This window comes from Miniopterus schreibersii, assembly GCF_964146895.1.
Source record: "Miniopterus schreibersii genome assembly, chromosome: 4".
NCBI lineage: Eukaryota > Metazoa > Chordata > Mammalia > Chiroptera > Miniopteridae > Miniopterus > Miniopterus schreibersii.
Window position 1 is genome coordinate 13004382 of NC_138105.1, and position 26957 is coordinate 13031338.

Sequence of the window (26957 nt, forward strand, 5' to 3'; positions counted from 1 at the left end):
GGCATAAAAAAAAGTGGCTTTATTACACTTTTCACAAACATCCACTAGAGGTCAGCCTTTCCCTGTAGTAATTTTGTTTCATGAAGGAATCAACCCTGGGATTTTCTCTTTTATGTGAGCTGGGAGTTACTCAAAACCAGAGATTACAGCATACTCACATTTTCCCCATGGGTCCTAGCACCCAGCAGGTGCTCATTACATGTGTTTGTTGAGGGAACAAAATTTCCATGTTGGATTAACCAGCAATGGGTCGGTTAATGTGAACATGGGCATGTACCAAGTGTCTGGCCCTTTGGAGACACTTAGTAAATGACTGTGGACTGATGAACTAACCTGGAAGACATGGAGGAGTTTATTTATTTCCCTGTTGTAAATCAGTCTTAAAAGGTAAAATAATTGCGTGTTTGAGCTCTGAAGGCAAGAAAATTTCAGGGCTCAACGGAGTCACTCAAATTGAGTTTCGGTTCCTTCATCTGTACAATGAACCACCTCACGAGACTGTTGGGAAAATCGAATGGCACAGAGCCTTTGATGTTCTCGAAAGAGTGGCTAGCATATTAGAAACAACGAAGGAGAGAGGTTTTTATTATTTCTGAGACAGGGTGGAAAAGGGGGATATGTAAATGTGGACAGCGACGAGCAGGATGAGCCATGTGCCAGTGCCACTTACTCAGGGAACCACGAAGTGCTAGGAGGTGGCCCCTGCAAACAAGACTGGCCAGGCTGCATTTTTTTATGCAAGGTCTAAACACACCTGTCGTGGATTTTCCTCCCTCAAGACGGAATAAAGCTAATTCTGGCCGCAGTAACCACACGGTGGAAATAACCCACGAACCCTGAACCCGGTATCAGAAAAGGCGAGCTGGGCACCTCATCAGCAACGTCAGCGTTTCCTGGCTGCTGACCAGGCGCAGGGCAGGGCCCCTGCGTGACATTCCTCCCCGGGAACCATTAAGAGGCGGGCAGGTTTGGGGTACAAGGTGTCCAGGCTTCCGTGCGTGTGCATGTAAACGTCCTCCCAATTTCCTCCTTGGATTCCGTGCTGTTTCCTAACCGACTATTTCTTAACCATCTAAAATCACAAAATGATTTGATGGATGAATCATTTGCTGATGAAGGCCGCAAGCAACTGGCTTCACAGTGTTTCCTTTTCGTTTACTCAGAAGGCCGTGCGACTGGTTTTTAATATATTTTTTTAAATCCTCATGGCCTATCAGCTTATTAAAACTAGTCCAATTGCCTTTGTCTTATACAATGACTTATTTATCTAGTTCTAAATTTTAAAAATCCGTGTTAATTCATTAACGGCTAGGTTTATATACTTCGTCTTTTACCAAAAATTAATTGAATGCCTACTACGTCCCAGCAGCTCTAGGGAGCATTGGGGATGAAGAACCATAAAGTACAAGACAGACATGATTTCGAGGTTGGTGGAGCTTATCGTCTCCTTAGGGAAGCCACAGGGGGTTATAGAGACTGTACTCTCACACGTCAGTGAACGGATTCATGCTACAAAGGGAAATTACAGTGTCCATGCCAGGATGCATCGAACAACTTTAAGGCAGCATAGAAATTAAGTGAGGCCCGGCCGGGCGTGGCTCAGCGGTTGAGCGTCGACCTAGGATCCAGGCGATCGGGGTTCGATTCCCGGTCAGGGCACATGCCCGGGTTGCGGGCTCGATCAATGACTCTCTCATCATTGATGTTTCTGTCTCTCTCTCTCCCTCTCCCTTCCTCTCTCTGAAATCAATAAAGATATATTAGAAAAAAAAAAAAGAAATTAAGTGAGAATATAAATAATGAACAACGTGGAAAAGGTAGAGTGTAGGTGGGAGAAAGTGGAGTTCTGTGCTATCATATTTCAGGGGTACACAGCAAGAACTGCGAGGAATGTACACTTAGGGCAAAACTCCATGCGTCCCTATGACAAGCTAATACTTATGGAAAACACAGAACCAGAAAAGTCACGGGCCTTGCCTTTACAGTGACAATGACAGCTGGGAAACAGATGACAGAGCAGGTCACAGCTAGGGGACCGGTTCATCGCAGCCGTGATCAAGCTCAGAGACCACGGGGATGGTTCCAAGCACATTTCTCTTGGAGGCATGTATTTTTCTGTAAATAAGAATTTGTAAGCGTGGAGAAAGGACTGTTTAGCACACTTTCTCTGGTTTAGTCGTGCTAATGGTCGTAATGAAATGCTGTGTTTCATTTCTTCCGATTAGCTCCGTTTTGAAACATAATTCCCTGCAGCCTACTCGGTGATTCTTCCTGGAATGTGTCAGAACTGATTTGTAGAGGCTCCCTTCTGCATTCATTCACTAGACATCTGTCTACCTAGTTAAATACTGTGGCTACTGCTGAAGTATGTAAGAAACATGCTTCGCCTTTCGTGAATTTACAGTCTCAGGACATAGAAGAGAGAAAAACATAAAAATCGATATGCCTGGAAAAATTTACAAGGGCAATATATTTACAAAGTGGCTTTAATCCTAAAAAAATAAAACAGATTTCGGTGTTCTGATCTAGAAAGTGCTACATTTGATCTTCATTGGGAAAAAAGTCTGAGAGAGATAAAGTATATTTTACTTTTGCTAAAACAATGATAATGTACATAGGTTTGTGCGTGAAAATAGATTAGCCTTATAAAAATAAAAAAGCTTTGGAATTGAGTATGGCTGACTGTTAATAATGAAAGGTGGGACTGGAAGGCCAAAGGAGGGGTTAATTTTTTAATTGAGAATATTCTCTGCCTTAGTGAATATGGCTGATTTTACCTTCATTTTTCTGCTTCTCTATATTTTCCAATAATTTTAAATTCAGAAGGGTCATGAGAGAAATCAAGTGCATAAATACTTGGGAGAGCTACAGAGCATTTCAGCCAGAGATCGGAGAAGGTTCCTTCAGAGATGGGCCTTGTCATCGGGGCCATGAGAGTGGGCCGGGTTTGAATAAGAAAGGCCTGGAGAAGAGCCTGCCCCGCAAAGAAATGTGGGGCAGTCTAATGGCGGCGGGTCTTTTCTCAGAAACGATCAACATACAGTGAATATAAAGATCCCGACAGGTCTTGCAAGACACATCCTTAACTTTACTCAAACTGAATTTGGCAATTCCCAAACGAATCTGAGTGATTCTTTAGGAAGATCAGGGTTGACCTTGGCAAATATCTTTACAGGTAAAGGAACATGAGGTTAAAAAAAAAAAAGGCCCAAGATGCCTCGAGAGAGGGGGAAATCCGAAGAGGCCAAAGTGAGTTTATCCTGAGTCAGGGTCATCAAGTTGAAGCAAAATCTGAAAAGTTAATCTGGTTCTAAAGGGCAGAGAAGACACCTGAAGGTTGCTTGTATTCATTGGGTGGGGTAAGTCATGTGAAGGGTGCATGTGTGTGTATATGTGTGTATGTGTATACGTGTGTGTGTGTGTGTGTGTGCGCGTGCGCAAACGTTCACGCTCATGTGTGTGAATATGCAAAGCACCGGGAGCAGCAGCATTTTTATTTTTTTGGTGAAAGCTCACATCTGTGCTTTAGAAGAATGAACTGCACCCCCACGTTCTCCGCAGCACACTCACAAAAGCCAAGGCGCGCGAACAGCCTAAGCGTCCGTCAGCAGGTGGCTGGGCAAGGGTGGGACAGAGGGATCTACGTGCTGTTTGCAACAACATGGGCGGATCGCGAAGGCATTACGCTAAGTGAAATGAGTCAGACAGAGAAAGACAGATACTGTAGGATCTCCCTTATAATGTGGAGTCTAACATAGATAACAAAAGAGGTTGCCAGGGGCTACGGGGAGGGGGAAATAGGGAGAAGTTGGTAAAAGGTACAAACTGTGAGCTCTGAGATGAACAGGGGCTGAGGATCTAACGTAAAACCTGGTGACTAAAGTTGATAACACCGTGTATTGTATCAGTGAAATTTGCTGAGAGTAGAACTTAAATGTCTCTGTCTCATATATATATACAGCAACCTAATAGTGACTTTTCTTCGCCTTTCTGAAGCAAAAAAAAAAAAAAAGAATCTGACAATATTGATCCATCAGATAGATAACAGGGAACCACAATAGAGGTAAAAAATAATAATATATGGGGGGGAGAAAAAATATTTTCTTAGGAAAATTCTTGCTAGGCATTTTCTTAGTTTAAGAAATGTTTCTTTTGAAAGAAAAACTACGGTAATTTGCCACTGAACCCAGAACCCAGGAGCCAAATGACAGGCAGGAATCCAACAAGTCAGGGCATAAATTGTGTTGTATTAATAATTCACACTCGCCTTGGGGAAGCGTGTCTGAGTTAGAGTCTTGTACCGTGACTGCAAAATGCTTTTCTTTAAACAAACAAATACATTTATACAAACTATTTAGTGAGGCATATTGATCTCCCCTCCCTGGGGATTTATAGTCTTCACATTATTTACTGAATTTTATCTGCATGACAATGTGAACTCACATGCTTGGCCCCATAGCTAGAAGAATGAATGAGTGCAGGCGTCCCAAGGGTTAATGCATCACATGGCCCAGTCATTTTCACCTCTCAAACAATGGCTTGATTTTTAGCAAAAAAAATTAAAAATCCATCTTTTCATTCTAAAAATGGACATTGCTGGAAGAATAACCAAAGAGAACTGCATTTCTACTGTACCCGGCCTCTCAGAAGCTCGTAGGCCGTCACTCCCAGGGACCACCAGTCAACAGCAAAGGAATAGCCGGCTTCCCTTCTGGAATTGAACATCTCGGGCGCTGCAAACACAGAAAATTAGGTCTCTTTTATTTCCTGAGACATTAACAATCTATTTCACCCACCATGGTCCTCCAAAGGCGAAACACTTGTAGGGAGGGTTTCCATCAATGGCTGGATCGCTCACAGCAGCAAACCTTCTAATTTTCTAGTCGCTCTCAGGAGCCTCATCGATCAACCAACATAACAGGTAGCCACAGGCCTTAGTGGACACGTTCCTCTCTTATTTGGAACATGCACCTATGAAAAACTAGATCCCATCAGGCCTCAAATGTGTGGCTGACCCTGAAACCGAGAAGGCTGAGGCAACATATGTTGTCTCGATTGGGCAGGTTTGGGCTAAAGGGCTGACATTTGGTGGCGCACAGGTGTTGGACTGGCTCTCCGTCTCAGTCATCTTGGGGAGGCAAGGACAACATTTGAATCCTGTGTTGGGCATGAGGGAAGGAGGGAAGAGGGAGTGGGCACTCTGAGAGAGACAATGCTTTATATCAACTGTGGGGCACTTACACGTTGTAACATAGTTCCTTGAATGGACTCCAGTGGAAGGCAGAGCTATAGTCAATGTTAAGGCCAATGCAATCCCCCCTTGGGCATTCTCTAAGCCCTTTGACACAAGGTGAACCTTCTACATCCTACCTACTCTTCCAGGAGTATCCCTAACTCCTAAGGGGTGGAGTAGGAAGAATGAAACACAAAGCAGGGAAGGAATCTTATCTGCTTGCGCACCACTGCATTCCTAGTGTCCACTATTGAGCCGGGCATTTAGAGTCACTCAAGAGACATCCATTGAATGAATGAAAGCTGCTGAATCAATGAATCAAGCAATGCCTGCAATTGTTATTTCTGGAGTTGTCCTGTCTGTGTTCAAAACTTGCCTTCATCACTTATTGTGACCTTGAGCAGCTCTGTTTCTGAACTTGAGAATCCTCACCAGCAAGATCAGAATAAGGGCAATCTTTCGAGAGAGGAGAAATTAAATGAGACAGCGCATGCCAAAATCTCAGCACGGCCCCTGGCCCCTAGAGAGTGCTAAAAAATTCAGGCACTCTTCTTGCCATGGCCGGGTGGCTCAGTTGGGTGGAGTGTGGTCCCATATACCAAAGGTTGCGGGTTTGATTCCAGTCAGGGCACATACCTAGGTTGCGGGTTTGGTCCCTGGTCAGCGCACGTATGGGAAGCAACCAATGGATGTTTCTCACATAGATGTTTCTCTCGCTCCCTTTCTCTCCCCCTTCCTCTCTCTAAAATCAATAAATATATCCTCAGGGGAGGATTAAAAGAATTAGGCACTCTTCTAGGGAGGCAAACATCTATAATGATGGGAATTTTATTAGCCAAGAGCTACACGCACTTGACATCTTCCATAGTGAGGTGCTGGCTCTGGACAAAGAATATTGTTGGACTGTGGGGCCTGCACACTCAGCCTTGCACTCAGTTCTCAGTAAAATCATATGGACAACATCCAGTTAGAGGCAGAAGGTTGACATCCCAGTGCCCAGGGCTGACCCTGCCTGGACGAGCCGCAGCAGCAGGGCTGAGCAGGCCCGTTCCCTATGGAGTCACCTTTCACGCATCCCTGCACCCTTCCTGTAGGTCCCAGGTCCCTGGGCGATTTGGGAGATAATGGCCCTGACCCCAGGGCACCCCACAGACTGGCCAGAATGGACTAGAGTTCTGCTTCCCCCTCTCAGTATCTCACAGCAAGACATCTCAGAGTCCCCCAGGGCGACAGGCATCTCACTTAGAAAAGCTGCAGAGAGCTTTGAGGGATAAACAGACCATCGTGCTAGGAAAATACCTATCAGAGCAGCATTCCCCGATAAAAGCTGTGAGTTCTGTCACCTCGGATCATCCCTGGAGTTTACATGAGCATCTTTTTGTTTCTTTTCTACTTATCCTGTTTCCAGCATGAGGACAATTGAATATATGTTCATTCTTTTTTTTGTTTGTTTTTTAAAATATATCTTTATTGATTTCAGAGAGAGGAAAGGAGAGGGAGGGGGAGAGAGAAACATCAATGATGAGAGAGTCATTGATCGAGCCCACAACCCGGGCATGTGCCCTGACCAGGAATTGAACCCTGATCGCCTGGATCCCAGGTCGACGCTCAACCGCTGAGCCATGCCCGGCCGGGCTGAATATATGTTCATTCATTCAACAAATATTCACGGTGTGCTAGGCACTGAGGAATTTTGGTAGAACATGAAGAAAAAACATCCTGCCAACACATGAAGGCACAACAGATGGGTAATTCTTTGAGCCCTCCAAGAGTTGAAAAACCAGAGCAGAGAGATAATGAGGGGCTCCGGTCAACCCTGCCAGGGGCTCCCCTGCCCCTGAGAAGGTACAGATAGAGGTGCAGAGGGACGAAGCTTCCTTCAAGCGGCCATTGGGTATTTGGTTTGGTTTTTAAAGTATTTCAGAAAAGGAGATCAAACAGAAAAGAGCAATTTAACAAGGAGTTATAAGCGAATGGCCAGAGGGCCATCAAAGGTCACACAACAGAATCCTGACCCCCACCATCGTTCCTGTCTTGTTCACAACCCTAGAAGTAACCACTATCTTGAATTTATGTTAGTGATTTTGTTCCCTTTCTACACAGATTTACTCTCTACACATGCATTTCTAAGCCATACTTCAGTTTTGCCTATATGTTATATATGTGTACATATATATATGTACAGGGGTGGGCGAAGTAAGTCTACAGCCCTGGCCAGCGTGGCTCAGTTGGTTGAGTGTCATCCCGTGCACCAAAAGGTCACCAGTTCGATTCCCCATCAGGGCACGTATCCAGGTCGTGGGTTCAATCTCCAGTCGGGGCATGTGTTGGAGGCAACCAATCAATGTTTCTCTTTTACATTGATGTTTCTCTTCCCTCTCCCTCTCCCTCTCCTTCTCCCTCTCTTCCTCCCCTTCTTCCCACTCCCTTCCTCTCTCTTTAAAACCAATAAAAACTTATTTAAAAAAAAGTAGGTTTGCAGTTGTGAGTACACGAAACACAAGAGTTCATTCTTGTACTGTTATTTATTAATTATGCATTATTTATTTGTATTATAACCATAAACCTACTTTTGCCCACCCCTGTATATATAATATGTATAAATATGTGTGTGTGCATATATATGTGTGTGTGTATATCATATATGTTAAATCCCACTCCTTGTTTTCTTTGGTGTTTTGCTTTTCTCGTTCAAGATGACAAGTGTAGGATTTATTAAAATTGCCCCACGTGGTTTCAGCAGCTCACATTCAGTGCCTTAACATACTATAATTTATCTACCTACCCTATTGCTGATAGCTGTTTGGATTGTTTTCAGAGTATTGCGTACAGCCCTCTCATGAACACTCCTGGACAGGTAGACCTTCTGCAAGCCCATACATGTTCAGAGCACATTTCTGCAAGGGGCACTGCTGGGCACAGAATGTGTATCTTTACATACACTAGATAACACCAACCTCTTTACCACAGTGGTTGTACCAATTAACACGATGGCCAGCACCATATCAGACCTCCAACCTGCCTATCCACACTTGGTATTAACTAAGCTTTTGATTTTTGCCAGTCTTGCGAGTGTGTAATTGTCTTTCCTTGTGGTTGAAATTGACACTCCCCCAATTACTAATAAGCTTGGCCATATTTCAGTGTCCTTATTAGCTATTCGGATTTCCATAATTTGGTTTTCAGATTTTAAAACAACTGGAAAGGAGATTCTGGTCAGGATGTAAAGAAAGGGCTCCAAAGGCAATCTATAACTTTAATGCAATAGAAATACGTAAATTTCGTCTACAAAAAACATGTGAGTGATGGTTTTCTGAAAACGTATAAAGGGACTTGCATCTCATGTACTAAACTATATCATAAAGCCATAATGATTAAGCTCTGAAAGACACAGGATATAGATCCTAGCACATAACTTAGTTTATGATGACTATATTTCGACTCAACATGGACAAGATCTTATTTAATAAGTGACCTCGAAACAATTATTTAATAATCCAACAAAAAATAAAGTTGGATCTTTTATCTCATATCTTCAGTCAATATAATACATAGGTGGATTAAGTAAAAAAGAAATTATAACAATAATAAAAATATTAGGCAGCCATATTAAAAATCTGGAGGTAAGAAGGTCTTGCTAAGAATACCATAAGAAATAGAAACTATAAAGTAAGAAGACTAATGATTTGATATCAGAAAAATAGTTCATGTCAAAATGCCATAAGAACAATAGTGACTAAAAAGTGGGAAATCATATTTATAACACATTCACTAGAATTTATATTATTAATATATAAAGGGCAAGAATACTTTATATAATCATTAAGTAATATCAGAATATGTAAAAAAAAAGATTAAAACCCTAATAGAAAATGGGCAAAGAACATGAACAGGCAATTTACAAATCAAAGAAATGCAATTTTAATATCATAATGAAGGACCATTTTCACTTATCTTTTTGAGAAGATTAAGATATTGATAATGCAGCCTGAAATAAACCTAACTTTCAGGGGGAAAACGTATTGACATATATACCCTTTGACCAGGAAGTCTTTGGGAGTTTATCACAAGGAAATAATTAAGTTGCTGACAGGATTTTTATAATGAATTCGTATTTCAGAACGAGAAACAGCCTAATGTTCAGTAAAGAAACTGGGTAAAGGAATTTTGATGCAGCCCTGTGTTTTGTATCATGTGACCATTAAAAACAACAGTTCTACATGGGCAAGGAAACATGAAGAGTGCTAGTTGTCTAGACCCAGCTCTGGAGTCAGTGAAGTGGGTGTCAGTTTTAGCTGAAGCTTGTTGATGGACCCAGGTGGGGAGGTAACGAAGCAGAGTGTGAAGTCAGGGCTGGTGTCAGGCCCCGAGGGCTGTATCCACAGCTCCCCTTGGGCAGAACTTCTCAGTCTGAAGTCTCAAGTGGATGTAACAATAGTACCTGCCTCATAGAGTTGTATTTAGTTTAAATGACGTAATATGCTTACTTAGAACAGTGTTGGGCACATTGGAAGAGCTCAGTAAATGTGAGTCATTGTACCTCCATCATCATCACCACCACCACCACCACCACCACCATCACCATCACCACCACCACCATCACCACCATCACCACCACCACCATCATCATCACCATCACTTTCGTCATCACCACCACCACCACCACCACCACCAGAACCATCACCACCATCATCACCTTCATCACCATCACCATCGATATTTGAGATGTTTTTATACTGGAGTTTAACCTTGTGTTCTATCAGTCACTTGCTGTGTGATTATGACCATGTCAGTTTCTCTCTAGGCCTGATTTTTTGTGTGTGTGTGAAATCCAAATAATAGTGAAACCTATTTTATAGGGTTGCTTCGAGAATTTAATGATACAATAAATGTTAAACATTTAGCAAAGTGCTTGGGCCATAATAAATGCTCACTGTATAATGTCTGTTATTCCTGTGATTACATTGTGAAGTGAAAATTTAGGTTCCAAAAATTCAATATGATGCAACTTTAAAAAAAGGTGTGTTTGTGTGTGCACAGACCAAAGGTCTAGAAGGAATCCATAAATATCGGTAAGCAGAGGGATTAATTTAATGTCCCCTTTGCTTATCTGTGGGGTACACATTTTCCACAGTGAATTTGTTTGTTTTTGGAGAAGAATGTTTTAATTGGTTAAACTCTAAGTGATCTGGATTAGAGTTGCCCAGATCCAGGAGCAGGGAGAAGCTTAAAGGACTAGAATGACGGGAGGGGGCATGGAATTAGAAGATTATGAATGAAAAGTGGTTAAGAACTGGCAGACTGCTTATCTCCTCATTTCCAGAACCAAGGAACTGCTTCGTAATATGCTCTGCATCTCATATTAATAGCCATGGCATATTCCTATAATCTTCATTCAGTATTGAATCCAAGATTTCTTTCTTTTCAGAATTATTTTCTTTATAGTTAACTGCTAATGAGTATCCTAGAGGAATGCTGTAAAATGAGTGCTGGCAAGGGTCTGTTAGGTAGATTTTGACAAATTACTGGGAACATTAATTTTTTTTTTTTTAAAAAAGACGATTTCCACCCATGATACCTCTTAGAAAGACTGCCATCCAAAAGTTAAAGCCAAGGGCAGCTTCTGGATAGAGAAACAAGAAATATTTCTAGCAGTTTCGCCTACTTAAGTTGGCTTATAACCATCTAAAAACCACAAATAGCATTAAGAAAATTTCCCTCTTTCAGAAAGAAGCTTGATTTTCTCAAGTCAGACGGAGCTTGATTTAAATCTAGGCTATTTTCAATTTACCAGCAAATTGCTTAGCTTCCTGTTTCCCTCATTGTAAAATGCAGATAATTGTAGCCTGCCGTGGAGGGTTGTTGAGAAAAATAAATGAGTACGTGAATGCAAAACATTTATCATCATCTGGTCCACAGAAGGTTTTCAGTAAATATTAGTAATTGTTAATTACAAGTGAGAAGACAGAGAGGCACAGAGAATCTTGACCGGATTCCAATTTCCAAGCTCTGTTGCGAAAAGACTAGAAGTGCCAATTTTGAGGAGAATTAAATTATATGGATCCTGTATTGAAAATTACTGGGGAGAGAAAATAAAGGTGGCCTCCTCTCCTCCTCTCACCATGGAAACCAGGCCTAGAGAACCCAGATGCACATTTTCTGGTTTGGCTCCAAGAAAATAGCCCTTAATTGGGGAGGAAACCTGCGGAATTAAACCCATCAGACAAGCGGGCTTGGATAGTCCTTTATATCATTTGAGTACTGTGGGTTTTAGGCAGAAAATAGGCTGAATTATATGTGTCCATTATTATAGAAGTGATAAAGAGATTTATTCCCCCTGCTGATAATTGGAAGCCAGAAAATTTGCAGTTGCTCAAATATCAGATAAAATAAGGCTTATTCTCTGCCATAGACTTCTCTTAGAAAGTGACATAAAAGAAAGTGGCATTGTCCTTGCCCTTGATGTCAAGTACAAATGCCCAGTGTATGGCCTGGGGATCATGCTGACCATATCTAGCCAGTACAGTTCATTCTGTCCCTGCCTTAATTTAAGGCCACCAGTTTAATCGGTGCCATTGTCCACTTTAAGCATCACAATGAATTAGGATAGAAGCATGTCATTTTGATTCTCTCATATGTTAACAACTATGCAGTGTCCAGCCTCCTTTTTTGCTGAGTATGGGCTCCCTTGATCTTGGCTCAGTCTGTTGCCTAATCAATTTAATCCCTTTTGCTTATTAAAACATTTATTGATGGGTTGGGGGCTCTATCCCAGGTGGGGGGCATGCGGGAGGCAGCTGATCCATGTTTCGCTGTCTCATCAATGTTTCTCTCTCTCCCTCTCCAGCTTCCTCTCTCTCTAAAAATCAATTCTTAAAAAAACCTTTTTAAAAAACCAAACATTTACTTTAGATACTCTAAAACTCAGTCCTGCGAATTTTCAAACCGAGCTCATGTCTGATTCAAAGATCCCGGACACCAGCAGGCTGGATGCAGCCACCTGGGGTGGACATGGACGATCGCTCTGGCTCTCGCACCCCTCCTCCCTTTTCCAAGAAAGCACCACTGGTTTTGGAGCTCAGAAGAAGTGCAGAGGCACAGGGATCCTACCCCAGATGCCCTGCCCCTGCCCCTGCCCTGGGATGGCCTCTCTAGTTGCTTCTGATAGCGAACAGAGCTCATGGTCTGCAGTAGAGGTTCTCAGCTTAAAGTGCATGCTGTACTCACCTGAGAGCTTTTCCACTACTCCATGGTTGGGTGTCACCTCCAGACACCCTGGGACTGTTGTGTCTCTGGTAAGCCATGCTGACAGGAGCCTCCCTGCCTTCCTGGCTTCCCCCCGTGGGCCCTGGAGGGACCCCTGTGAAGCTGGACCCCATCGTCTGGCGAATCCCGACCCCCTCTCCACACACTCACACCCTGCATGCCTGTCCCCTCCTGCACGGGTTCCCAGTGAGCTTGACTCCCAGGTCACCAGCACGCATGGCCGGCTCAGCTCTTACACAGGGACTGGCCAGCAAGCGCAGATGGAACGAACCCGGCACCTCATCTCACACTCCTGCACCGACTTCACCAACAAGCCTCCGGATCTGACTCACGGCCTTAGGGACAGCAGGGCGAGGGGAGGGAGAAGGCCTCTTCCTGAAAACCATATGCCCCCAAAGGGCAACTGACCTGCCTTTATAGTTCTGGGGGTGCATTCGGGGTTAGGGATACTTACGTCAAATGGTATCTGCAGAGAGATGGCTGCTTCCAACAACAGAACACAGGCCTTGCATTAATTTCTGACAGCTCAATGAAATGTGAAACCTAACTGACAGTTTGGGCACTATTTCCTCCCCTTTAGACACCCTCTGGGTACATTTTAAATCTTCAGGCAAAACCCAGTTCCTCATCTTTAACAAAGGAGAACTCACAGTCCTGTGATGAAATGAAAACTAAAATTGTGACTGGAAGGCACTCTGTAAACTTTACAGCCCTCGGCACGTAATGCGGTATTATGTAAATCATGGTTATAACAACACTTGGGACCTATTAGCATCCTACTTAATTCTGCGTCTTACTTCTCTGTTCAATTCAATGTTCAGACTCCTCTCACAAGAAGGTACATTCCGTGGGCTGGAGACCTTGTCTGTGTTGCTCGCTCCAGGGTCACAGCACCTGATCCAGGGCCAAGCACCCAGAGGCAATCAGTAGACATTTACTGAATTAATTAATATTCTTTGTAAGGAAGTGGGCAGGCGCTGTCCTAAATAACTCCATACAATAGTGTTTTCAAGCGCAATCGACGGCCCTCCTCAGTCAACATCAGATGGGTTGCTTTCTACATGGACAATCCTGAGGCTCACCTGAGACCCATGAAACCAGAAGCTCCCCTGGTAAAGTCAGAGGGGGGCTTGCCGTTTCTAGCTGCCAGTCCCTACAGACGATCGCACCCGTGATAAATGGGGTCTGCAGGAACGGAAAGCCAAAGCCTTGCTCTGAGTCAAGACCGCTGCCCCGAAGCCCGTACCCATGTAAGGCTTGGTGCCGGCCATGGTGGTGATCCGCGTGTCCCTGGGCAGCACGGCCGCGATGTTGAAGTCTGTGATGTGCACGTGCCCTGGCGGGAGAGAGAGACCACAGAGTGTTAAGTGCATGCAACTCAGCGGCACGGCCATGCTTCCACCTGTAAGCTTCTCTCTAAGTTCTCCTGTGCTCTGGAAACTAGCAGTAAAAGCTCAGTTATTCTGTCCTCAAGACCAATATGTTCTTCAACCAGCAAAGCCTCCAGCAGCCAGAACATGATATGCCAAGATGAGTATCTGGTTGTAAATCTGTAGTTCAGCCTCAGGGAGCAGTAATTCTGGGGGTTGAGAGAGCGCATGCTCTTGTAATTCTACTCAGAATTTTTATCCACAGCATTTTAAGTTGTTATAACCTGTGAGCATCAACAGGGACCCAGGAGCTATTCAAAATATCAAACTGCCAATGGCCGCTTATGGGATCTTTTATAAGAGACAAGCATTGTTACCGTAAAGTAGACACGGATGTGGGTACAGCAGGTCTTTGAATAATGCTGTTTTGTTATAACGTTGATGGGAAAAATTGATTCCCAGCAGGAGCCGCTGTGTGCAGTTTGCATGTTCTCCCCATGTCTGCAGCCCAAAGACGTACATGTGAGGTGTGAACTGGCATGTCTACATTGCCCCAGCATTGTGTGTGTGAGTGGCCCTGTGATAGAGGGGAGTCCTGTCCAGGGTTGGTTCCCACCTTGTGCCCCGAGCTGCTGGGACAGGTTCTGGCCACCAGGAAGCCTGAACTGGAATAAGAAGGTTGAAAAAGAATTCTCTTATTTTTATTCATCTTTCCTAAATGTATGTATAGCTCACATTTACTTTGATGTTTAATATTAGACGTATTTGGGGTCTTTATTTAGAAGCTCAGTGGTGTTTTTGGGACCAGAATATGCCCTAGGAACTTGGCTCTTGTTTACAGCAATTAGCCTGTGGGAAAACTGGTTTCCTTATATGTTGTTTTGCTTAAAGTCGCAGTGTCCCAGAACCTCCTGACAACACTGAGGACTTAGTATGTCTATTTCTTTGCCGGGAAAGAGTCCTTTTTTTATTCCTGAAATAGCATTAGTAGTTTTTGTGTTAAGTCCGGTTGTCCCCTAATGATTCCCAACAAAATAACTCACTGAGGGAAAGCAGGGGACAAAGTTTTATTTATAAAGAGGCTGTATGAAGAGCTCTAGACGGGGAGCCAGGAGGCCTGGGCCCTACGCTGAACTCTGCCCCTAACGCTTGCAGACTTTAAGTCCCATTCCTGTGTTGAACCTGTTTCCCTTCATAACGAAGGAGCGGGTGGGCTGGATGACTGCCAGGGTCTCTCAGCTCTGGCACCCATGGGATCACTGTGGGTCACACGGGGTCCAGCAGGGGACACACCTGCAGAGCGCCTGGGGTCCCTGCGCTGCCAGTGAGGAGGAACGGGCGGCCCGGGAGCTCAGGCAGCGAGCTCCTTACATCAGCTGTTGGCACAAAAGTCACAGGCTTTCCGGGGATCTGCAGGTGTTGGCGTTTCCATTTCCAGGCTTCTGTGGTTTTGAGGGGCTGTGGCTGTAACTGGAGGGGACGTCATCTGATCCTTCTTCCAGGTCCCCAGTGCACCCCCCCGCTGAAGTTCACCATCTACTCCCGATGGCAGCCAGCCCGCTGCTGAAGACGAATCTCCCCGCCTCTATTGCCAGGCTTGGTTTTGTGCCCAAAGCGTCTGTGTTCGCTCATGTGATGACATCTGAAGACAGAGTGGCACTCGTCTAGCTAACAGTGGCGGGTTTCTCACCTGAATGGTACCAGTGGGTGATGCTGGTAACCCCCCTATTATAGTATAGGCGGCCTCAGGTCCCCCCCCCCCCATGGGTCATGCTCAAGGCGCTGCATCGCTGGTTCCCAAGGTCTGATAGAAACAGGTGAGCCTGGGGGTCTGTGGTTAAGAGCCTGTTCTCCCAGGTCAGGCTATTTGGCATCCAGTCCAGGTTCTATCATCAGCTGGCTGCGTTATTTTAAAAAGGTGGCTTATCTCTCTGTAAAGTTGGGGTGATGATAATAGTCTTCTCAGGAGGTTTTTGGGAAGATCAGATAAAATAATGACTGTGGGAGGCAGCTCAGCATTTGGCAGGAAGTAAGTGTTCAATTGTTGCTATTTGTCATGATCAGAAACCAGAGTTGCAGAAGGTACAGTGTGTGTGTGTGCGTGTGTGTGTGTGTATTTTAATATGATGCCACCACATTTTTAGGCACATTTTGGGGCTCTGCAAGGGAGGAGCTGTTAAGAGAGCAAGCTTAGTTCTTTCTCACACTCCTAGGCTAAGTTTTTGCCTTTCTCTGTTCCCCGTGATTATGGATAATATTAAGAAACCTAAATTATAGATGATGCCATAATTGTCATTTTGTCAGATATCCCAGGCAGACTGTATTGCTCTACTGCATACATCATTTATTTCCTGAATAACTTAAAAAACACACAAGAATTTTAGACACTATGGAATGGATAGAATTGGATGGGGTGCTTAAATTGGTAGGATATGAATATATATATATCAGGACAAGTGGTTAGGTGCCATCCAAGATCTAATGCCTCTTGGGCTCTGAACCAGTGAGTGAGGCATTTGGGGAGAACTGCAGCGGGTACCCTCTAAATTAAAAAACATGTTTAAAGTCAAATTCTGATGTACAAGGCATGTTTATTCACACCATGGAAAGACTCTCCATTTTATAAAAGGATTTGGCTCCTTTAAATATCAATCTTTTCTGATAACTGTGAACCAAAAGGAATCAGTAGAAATAAACCAAAGTTTCCGCCTGTTGCTGAGTGAAATATCTGAGCAACGAGGTACCATACGCTCCTCACTTACAGGAATGGGCACAGGAGGCAGATCAGAAATAGGCAATTATCCTTCCCTGTTGCTGAACCCCCAGGTAAGAGGTGCAGGTGATGGCCCATCAGGATGAAACGGCATAAATGTGGATGGAGAGGACCAATGAGGGTTTAAAACGCAAAGCGTGGAAAATCCCACCAGAAGACCCTCCAAAAGGCCAGCACTGACTTGCGGGTCAGCTGGGTCTCCCAAGAGCAGCTCTGCGTGATGCGTTCAGGGTGGGGATTGCCAGGAATTGATTCATTGAAAAGTGGTTAATTACGGTCCCCGAGCAATGCCTAAAAGCCTTAGTTTTTCAGAATCTGAATCAACAGAAAGCAAACAGCCTCGAAAATTATTTTCCCCAGGAAGGGATCCCAGGACAGTGTTTAGAAAATAGCTCTCAATCTTTTTTGTTCGTTTGCTTTTATTTTACTTACATAGCCAATCCTGCCCAAAGCAATGTCTCTCTTTTTGTTTCCTGATGAATTTTTAAAAAATTTTTATTGTTGACTGTTTCTCTTATTAAAGTATAGTGACTCTCAAGTTGAGTTCGGGATGGGAATATAATACAGAAAAGCCCCATATTAATTCGTTGTCCAAACCAAAAACTCCAAAGAAAAGGGGTCATTGTAAATAGTACCCCAGATAACATGTATACTTGGGACCATCCCCCAGGCCAACTGGGACGCCTGCTCACGGCCCCTAAGCAACTGAGCCCCAGCCCCACCAAGAAGAAAATGCCCTGAAAATCGGGTTTAGCTCCCTGCACACGTGAATGAAAGCAGGATGGGCCATTGACAGTGTAGTTACCTGAGAATTAGGGTTCAACGAAATTGTTTAAACACAAGATCTAACAAGTAGACATACAAATCTTTGCCGAATCCCTTCTGGAATCAAAATAACTCTTTAGGAAAGAATTATATACCCAGCACTCAGTGACTATCTGATACAGACACGCAGCAACATAAAACAAAGTGAAATAGTCTACGTTTCCTTCCCTCGGGGAGAAAGCCGCTACTGTCTCATGGGCTCATGCTAATATTTAACTTTCATTGGGTGATTTCCTTCCAGCAGGTATTGTAGTCAAGCACTTTATAAATAGTATGTCAGTCCATCTGTACAAGGAGCCTAAGAAATAAGTATTTTTGGTCTGGCCAGTTTGGCTCAGTGGTTGGAGCGTGGCCTGAGGACCCAAAGGTCGAGGGTTCGATTATGGTCAAGGGCACGTGCCTCGCTTGCAGTTTTCCCTGCCCCAGTTGGGGCGTGTGCTGGAGGCAACCAGCTGATGTGTCTCTCTCACATTGATGTTTCTCTCTTTCTCTCCACCTCCTCCCTCCTTTCCACTCTCTCTCTGAAAAGCAATGGAAAAAATATTCTCAGGTGAGAATTAACAAAAAAGAAATAAAGAAAGACAAGTATTCTTTTGACTCCTGGAGAAACTAAGGTGGCAGAGAAAGCTTATGCAACCTGTTGACACTCTCAGAGCTAGTGAGTGGATGAATTTTTTTTTTAATTTTATTAAATTTATTGGGGTGACATTGATGAATAAATTTATATAGGTTTCAAGTGTACAATGCTATAATAATTCATCATCTGTATATTTCATTGTGCGTTCACCACCCAAGACAAGTCTCCTTCCGTCACTATATATTGGCCCCCTTGACTTTCTTCTCCCCCAGCTCTCCCCCTTTCCCTCTGGTAGCCACCACACTGTTGTCTACGTCTGAGTTTTTGTGTGTTTTTCTGTCTTGTCTGTTTGTTGCTTTCAGTTTTATATTCCACATATCATTGAAATCATATGGTTCTTCAATTTTTCCATCTCATTTCACTTAACACGATATTCTCAAGATCCATCCACGCTGGCACAAGTGACAGTATTTCATCTTTTCTTATGACTGAGTAGTAGTCCATTGTCTATATGTATCATATCTTCTTTGGTTTTGATCTCAGGCAATCTGGCTCCAGAATCCATGCTCCTAACTATAGTATTGCACAATCTTTCAAAGGGATACTCTCTAAGAGTGGTCAAACTTGCAGATTGGTTTATTTCTGGACCTTTCTCATAATCTACAGCCATCAAGTTGACAAGAAACCATGAGGAGGTGAAAGAAGTTGAATGAGAGGGGACAGAACAACTTCCTAGTAAAATTAGGATGAAGCCATGTTTGAGATCTAAGATTAAAATACTGTTCTCTGAAATGGACAGTAAATCTTGAGCAGGTTTTGGTTGACAGGACGTATATGTCTCCATTCAGGGCCTCAATGAATGGTAGAGTATTATATTGTAGACAATGGCAATGGGGCAGGTGGGAGCAGAACCCCAACCTGCGTTCTGCTTGACCAACCAGCCATGCACCTTCGTGAGACTGGTGGGCAGATGAAGCACCTTTTTCTAAGTGGTGCAAAGGTGGCCTCTAGAGGCTAGGGGAGGTCCTCTCCACAACTGTGAGGCTCCGTAGGCTTTATTTGCACTGGGGAGAGCTGGTGTGTTAACAAAAGTCACCTTCGTGCTATGTCTCACCATTGCTCACATTGCTCAAATTCAGAGAACCCGTTCCCAAATGTCAGAATCAGTAAAGGGAAGGGAGAAATAAGGTGTTGAAAGAAAGTGGAAAAAATCTTTTTAGACAGTCTGTAAATAAATAATGACCCTGAGCTTTGAAATCAGAGGTCATACGCAGAAGTGTTTCTTAGCCGTCTGAGCACAGGTGAGGTCTGGCAAGTCAGGTTCAAAATGCAACTGGGTAAATAAGTAATGAGCAATGGATGGTACGTGGAGTTTCAGTCCCACTTGCAAATCCCTCTGTTAAAGTCAAATGAGTGAGGAGCTTTGCAGATCTACGACTCAGCTGGCAGCTTCCTGAGCAGAAGGAAGGTCTTGTTGCCGCTGTAACATTGATAACGTGTGGGCTGCGTGTCCTGCAGGCTACTCTGATGGACCAATAAATCCAAATGTACATTCCAATCCATATTAGAAAGAGAAGAGACACATTTAATAGTTGTTGGCAAAGGCTTGTTCTACAGGGTATCTTTAACCTGTGTTTGTTGAAAGGCAATCATTCATTTTTCACCTTCATGGTTCTTCCTATATCCCTATATCATGTTTCTATCTGGGTACCACACATAGTGTTATCTCCTTTGTAATTTTCTTTAAATTGACTGATGTTTTAAACTGAAAGACCTTTGAACAGAAAACTTGATATCTCTTCCGCAAACGTAAAACCAATTTGCCCTCCTAAGCAGGAAAGCATAGAAGTAGACACGATATCACCAAAATAGTGTCCCTAATTTCTAGGGAGATATTGTTGTCTGCTAAATGCCCTGAGCTTGAGGCCTGTTCTGTCTTCATAAAAATAAGGAGCTGATGGCTATAAAGATATTAAGGCAAATCTTAATGATGGTTTTCTTGAAGAAATCAGTAGGAGCGGAAAGAAATTGGAAAGAGAATGACTTTCTCATTAGGTAAACTCAGTGTTATTTAGGGTGTATTGGTGTACTGCGCCACTGCTGTAAATACTAAAGTTCCTTCAGATTGTCCCTCCCACTTATAAAATGGAGTTTGCTCCCTGGCCAGTGTAGCTCGGTTGGTTGGGGCACTGTCCCATGCACCGAAGAGTCACTGGTTCCATCCCCAGTAGGGGCACGTGCAGGAGGCAACCAATCAATGTCTCCCTCTTGCATCAATGTTTCTCTCTCTCTCTCTCTCTCTCATGTCAATAAAAACATACCCTCAGGTGGGGATTAAAAATAATAAAGTTAAGTGGAGTTTGTACATATAACTCAAGTCAATCAAGTACGACACCTTTTCTATGTGTAGTACTCCTCTGCTGGGTATAATCATTTTTGTTCTATATGCAAGTCATGCTAGTTGCAAACAAATCATTTACTTACCATGTTCATCAAGCAAAATATTGTCAGGCTTCATATCCCTAGGGGAATAAAAAGAAGAGAAAGTTGTTCATAATAAAACAAACATAGGGAACGAAAGGGGAAAGAGGAAAATACTCAAGAAGGCTAATAGGTAGGGTTGAAACAATGTGCTGGCCCCTCGCTCACAATCTAATTCAATTCTCACAGTGAATCGATGAGATGATAGCCATGAACACCCCCAATTTCCAGGTCAGAAAGTTGAGGCTTAAAGAAGTTAAGTAACTTAGCCCAAGGTCGGAGATAATAAATGGAAGAATTGGGCTCTGAACCTGGCTCTCTCTCATTCAAAACCTAGACTCTTAATTTCTATAGCATTTGATATCTAAGCATGTAAGTGTCGCTCCACAGGGTTGTACGGGGCATTTAAAGTGTCATAAGGTACTGGTACTAATCATCATGGTCATCTATGTAAATCTGGGATGAATGTAAAAACTATAAAACAAGGGAAAAAAGGTCTATAATGGGATTTTGCAGACATCAGAATCTTCCTTAGGATGGTGCTATAACCCTCTGGCTACTTAATAAGTATTGTTCCTGGTGGTTCATGAGAAGCTTTGGACCAGCCTTCTGTGCTTGGGCGAGGTCCTTAAGTCCACAGGAGGGAACAAACTCACCGTCTTCCAGGAAAGGGAGTAGTTCCATGATAACTACTTAGAGGAACGGCCTGTAGAGTTCACAATTCTCCCGACACAAATATTGTAGGCCGAGCTCCTCGGTCACAGCAGCACTGCTGCTCCTACGGCCCTGTCCTCCCTGCTCAGGCTTTACTGCCCTCCCCTAATGCGCCATTAAAGCCCTTCAGCCTAAATTCACAGAAGCCATTAGGGAAGACATCCTGAGATAGGTTTTAGGAACACATTTTCAGCCTAGTCAAGTGGCTTTTATGTCGCTTGAATAAGGAGACCTTATTCAAGGTCTTTGACAGACCAAGATCGTCAGGGTCCTCTTTCTGGAACATACTGAGTAACAAGCCCCTTGCCTACAAACAGAACCAAGTATGTGCCGCCCCCAGCCCGCGGTGCATGGGAAGTCTCATGAGCTTTGAGTACCTTCTCATTTAGTTTGTTAGGGTCTTAAAGCGAATTCTGGATTTATAAGTGATCAGCTGTAGCTGTGGCAATTTTTTCTCTGGTGCAGGGTACAATTTGCTAAAAAGATAGAGTGTAGGGGGTTTTCCAACTGCATGTTGCTATGGCTACTCTCTCTCTCAATAGTGCATTTTCTACCCCAAACCCTTTGATGGATTTCATTATTTCAAGAATTATCAAGTTCAAACTCACTCATATGGAATAAAGGCCCTTTTGTCATCTGGCTCCAGCCACATGGAAGCACACGGGGTCCCCTAAATGCTCCCTGCATCCCTCCACCTTCTGCTGTTCCTTCGCCCGAATCAGAGCTGTTCCTGCACCCGGACAGTGCAGATTCATCCCTCACCTCATAGCTCAGATGCCACTTCCTGCAGGAAGCCTGTCCTGATTTTCCAGCTCTGAGTCACTGTCCCTTCTATATGCTTTGCAGAGTATACTTCTTCCATCATAACATTTATCATTTATATTTATTTTTCCTCCAACTGGATCATGAACTCCTTGATGTCAGGGTTGGTTTCTAAATTAATGTTGGACTCCACCACTACTCCATCACATAGGCTCACGGTGTAATGAATGACTCGGTGATACCAGGAGAGTGTCCAGTGCGTTCAAGCTTAATCCTAACGATCTACCCGAGCACTGCGCTGCATCGCCAAACACTCTACAGTTGAAAGCCTGAGGCAGCCCAGGTGCTAGGCTCTTCCTGCCTCTCTCAGACCTGCATCCAGGGAGCATCGGTTAGTGTTCGCCAAGTGAGGAGGGGGCCCGAGGAACCCTGCCCGGAGGAAGGGGCCTGGGTGTGGCAAGAGCACACACTGATTCCGTGGCCTGGATTATGAGGGCTTGCTGGGGTAAATGAATTGCTCTGGGTTTGACACTTTACCAGCTTCTATAAATCCCTGTGCATCACTTTTTTAAAAAACTTGAATTTATTGGGGTGACGCCGATTAACAAAGGTATACAGGATTCAGGGGTGCTCACCACCCCAAGTCAAGTCTCCATCCATCACCATCGATCCCCCCGATACTGTGCTTCACCTCCCCCCACCCCTCCCCTGGCAATCACCACACTGTTATACATGTTCATGAGGTTTTTCTTTTCCCCCCCTCAATCCTTCCCCCCAACACTCCCCTCAACAGCTGTCAGACTTGAGCACCACTTTTATTATTTATTAAAGCTACATATCAATATACCCACTACTTGCCCCGGAAACTAAAGATCATGCTCAAAGAAGAACACAGAGATCAGAGGTAACAATTAGTTTAATGGTGACACTTTTAGCTTCAATCTCACATTCATGAATTCCTCAAGTATTCATCTATTTTGATAAGTCGCTATGCCAGGACTTCAGAAATCTAGATAACTGAGATATAGTTCCTTTAGGGATGGACAGAATACGAAAGATTCCTAAGGAGCCATGTTAAAAAGGCTTAAAGTGGCGAAGCAGTGTGTTTACTACTAAATTCAGAGAAAAAAATATGAGGAAAATCCTAGAAAATTATAAAAAAGTGGATTTTAACATAAAAATAAAGTGTATAGGCATAGATTCTGCATATGTGGTTTTTGCAAAATGGGATGCAGTGACCTCTTCATCAGACAGGGCCAGCCGCAGAATGAGAGCATTGTTTATTCATACACCAGGAGAAAGGAAAGGAAAAGAAGCCCAGAGTGCTATGTAAGAATTCCTGCCAGAACAAGTTGAGATTTTCTAGTTCTGAAACTTAGCACCCCTTTCTTATCTTTTCAAATGGTCCTAAATATGAAATAACGTATGCTGAAGTGTCTCTTTCATTTAAGGCAATCTAATAAATAGTTTCACTTAAGGTGCTCTACAATAGGGTTTCATTTAAAGCTCTGTAATATGATTTAACTCGGTGGTTACCAAACCTGGGTATGTTCAGAATCGCCAGGCGGGCTTTATAAACCATGGCTTCTGTCACCTGCCGAGCTCAGCCCTACGGCAACTGGACTCTCTGTGGACAGGGCCAGGCACCTGTCCCAAAACAGACCCTTCTAGACCTTCTTATACACAGTCGTGTTCAGAAATACCACTCAGGCACCATTCAAATCCAGAAATATCAATCTGATTTTAAAATGGGAACCCCTTAAAAGCTTACCTATGGATGTAAAGGTGTAAAAGTGCAATGCTTACATTCTGGACAAATTATTTGGTTAAAATCTGTATGGAGGCCTCTGACACCCTACATATCATTAGCAGGGAACTAGCGAGTCCCCTCTCACTGTTATCATTCTTGGTGATGACAATGTCCCTGTGGACATGCCACCTAATAGCTGAGCCCCTCACTTCCCTGACCTGCCTCCCATCATCGTTTCACCATCCCACCAACTGTCCCCTTGTCCCCATGTCCTGGCTCACTCCTTTGTCATTATTCCAGCCCACCCCTGACCTGCATGTCCTCCTAACACACAGAGGCCACCCAGCCCTCAGAGAAAAGGCACCGTTTCTGGGTCGTTCACTGCGGTACCCCCAGGCTCCCCAGAGTGCCCGGAACAAAGGAAGTGCTTAAGTAAAGATCTGTCATAAAAAATGAGTGGACCCGGTTCCTCGGTTTCTCAGGCCTCCGGAATAATAGGCCATGTATTCATTTTCCCTTAAGAGAAAACAACAAAAGAGCCACCACCTCCCTCCCCCCAAAATACCAACCGACTCTGTGCAAGACGCACTGTCTACCGCCGGCCGACGAAACGATTGACCGTGTTGGTAGGTGGCTGCGTGTATCGGGTAGGGGCCATCAAGAAGTGGCCCTGCCACCGGAGCCTATGTCCCTGAGACGGAGGCCACGTCCCTCCGAAGGTGCTGATTTCCGCTGTGGGAGCGAGACAGTGGGGCCCCCCCAATGCTGTGGGTGGGCAGGGTCCCAGGCGGAGCTGAGACACCCGCCCTTCTCGCCTGGGTGGCTTTCCAGGACAGTGGCAGAACTTAATAGGCTAATTACATCCCTTCGGGCGCCTGCCTGGGATCAAGTGGCTCACCCCGCCATCCGATCCGGCTGCTGGGAGAGCAGGAAACAAGAAAGGGGTGTATCCAGGCCCAGGTCACCTCCCTGTGTCCCGCGGCTTTCCGACAGGTGCACAGTGTGGGTTTAATTCTTTGTTACATGTCCTCCCAGATCGGGTCTGCTTCAGGTTCTTGGGGGGTATCATACATATAATTCTATAGTATATTATTTAGGGTTATTTAAGGTGTCACACAAAGGCTATTGGTCACATAAACAGATCTGTGCTAAGAAAAGGGTGGGGTGGGTGGGGTGGGAGAGTGTGAGGGGGAGTTGAAAGCAGAAACACACAGTTTGGAACAGGGGGCAGAGGTGAAAGCTGCCAGGATTGGGTTATTACGGACCAGGTCTCATCTTTCATCTCTTTCTTACCAAGTGGCTGCTGCTTTTGAAAAACTGGTTCAAACAGGTGTGTAGCAAATTTAATTTTCATAGTTTCCATTGTATGTCGATTTTGCACCTTACTCTCTAATATATCCACGTGTCTTTTAACATAAAAGTTCCAAATTTCTTGCTGTGGAGTAAACCTGATTTGGAATGCGAATCCTGCCTCTCCTGGCATCACAGGTCCCCAACAGTACAGAAACCCTAGTTTGAGAAGTGCCCTCCTATACCATGGCCCCGGTAACCTGAGATTTTTAACATCTTGCAATATTTGGAGGCAGAATGCTCAGACGACAAGGCTTCCTGCCTTACAGTTTAGGAAGAGCCGATGTTCATTCCTTACTGTCATTTCCTTTCATTTGGATTCACACAGACAGAATCCGGGGTCACATTTACCCATTCTGCCCGCAAGCGAGCAAGGACAGAGCACCAGGGACCCGAAACACATCACTCCGCTGCAAGGGCCACCCGGAACGCACGTCTCCTGGGTCTCTCACTCCACCCCACAAGGGTTTGTGTGTTTTTTAAATATGTTTTTATTGATTTCAGAGAGAGAGAGAAACATCAATGATGAGTCATTGATCGGCCGCCTCTTGCACGCCCCCTGCTGGGGATCGAGCCGGCAACCCCAGCACGCGCCCTGGCCCGGGATCTAACTGTGACCTCCTGGGTGATGGGTCAACATTCAACCACTGAGCCACACCAGCAGGCAACCCAACCAGGTTTTAAGTGAAGAAATGTACCAGGTAGAGGGAGGGAGAGTATACAGTAAGGGGAGCTGAAAAGAAACAAGGTCAACTGTGGTCTGTGGATGGGAACAGGTTTTCTTTTGTCAGTTAAGTGAAGGAGAGGAAAATTCAGGTAAAGGTGGAAGGTAATTTGCTCCATTTCAACTCCAGAACCGAAAGAATCCCCTCTTGCAGTAGGAAAAAATAAACTTGCCACTTGCAAATGAAACAAATGAACTCTCCTAGGCATCAAGAGAATAAAAATGAAGATGAAAGAGCACCTGAGCCTTTTCAGAGCCATGAACCCACTGGCTTTCGGGAGGTACCAGGCACTGTGCCTGGCCAAAAATAAGTCACAGAGTGAAGCCAGCTGCTGCACACACTGCGATGTCTGGCTTTCATATCTTACAAGGAACACACGCTCATAATAAAGCACCGCCATTGATGAATCGTGTGCCAGGAACGGTGCTAAATGTTTTACAGGTGTCAGTTCACTTACTCGGCGCCTGCCACTTGCCTGCGGGTAAGCGCCAGCACTCTGCCAATTTTACCCACAGTGAGACTGCTCCACAGAGGCGATTGTCAACCGGTTTCGTCTCATGGCACACAAACGAATTAATAAAAATATGCGGCACACCAAGTAATATATTTTTTTGCCAATCTAACAACAACAAAAGGTATATTACTGATTCATTCACACCAGATGGCTATTGTTGTGTTGGCCGTTGTCATTTTTTTATTTGACAATCTGAGGGAAAAGAGTTCAGTGCCCTTGACTAAACAGTCGGGTATTGCATGTTTAAAAAAAATTGCACACACTGGTTGAAAATCACTGTTCTAGAGAGATCTGGCACCTTTCTAAGTCAGGTACGGAGCTCCCGACTGGTGGCCCCAGGATCTGAGCACAGGCTGTGTGAATCCAGACCCCGGCTCTAAGGCTGGGGAAGGGGTCACAGGGATGGGACTGCAGATGAGTAAGTATGTGGATTTCACTTACATGTGCATCTAAAAAAACAGACCAAAAAAATCACGAAAATTTATAGATACAGAGAACATTTTCATGGCTGGCAGGTGGAAGGGAGATTGGAGGAATGGGTGAAAAAAGGGAGGAATTAGGATGTGCAAATTGGTGGTTACAAAGTGGTCACGGGGATGTAAAGTTCAGCACAGGGA

At 44.3% G+C, this 26957-nt stretch overlaps 1 protein-coding gene across 1 annotated transcript in view; it reads right to left on the bottom strand.

Moving 5' to 3' along the window:
* Nucleotides 1–26957, bottom strand: part of STK32A (serine/threonine kinase 32A) — a 91287-nt gene that overhangs the window by 12849 nt on the left and 51481 nt on the right. Inside the window, exons 6-8 of the mRNA XM_081136455.1 lie at nt 20529–20566; nt 13746–13835; nt 4636–4733 (exon numbers count right to left, since the gene is read on the bottom strand). Of these exons, the coding sequence (XP_080992581.1) occupies nt 4636–4733; nt 13746–13835; nt 20529–20566 (226 nt within the window). The remainder of the gene's footprint in view (nt 1–4635; nt 4734–13745; nt 13836–20528; nt 20567–26957) is intronic.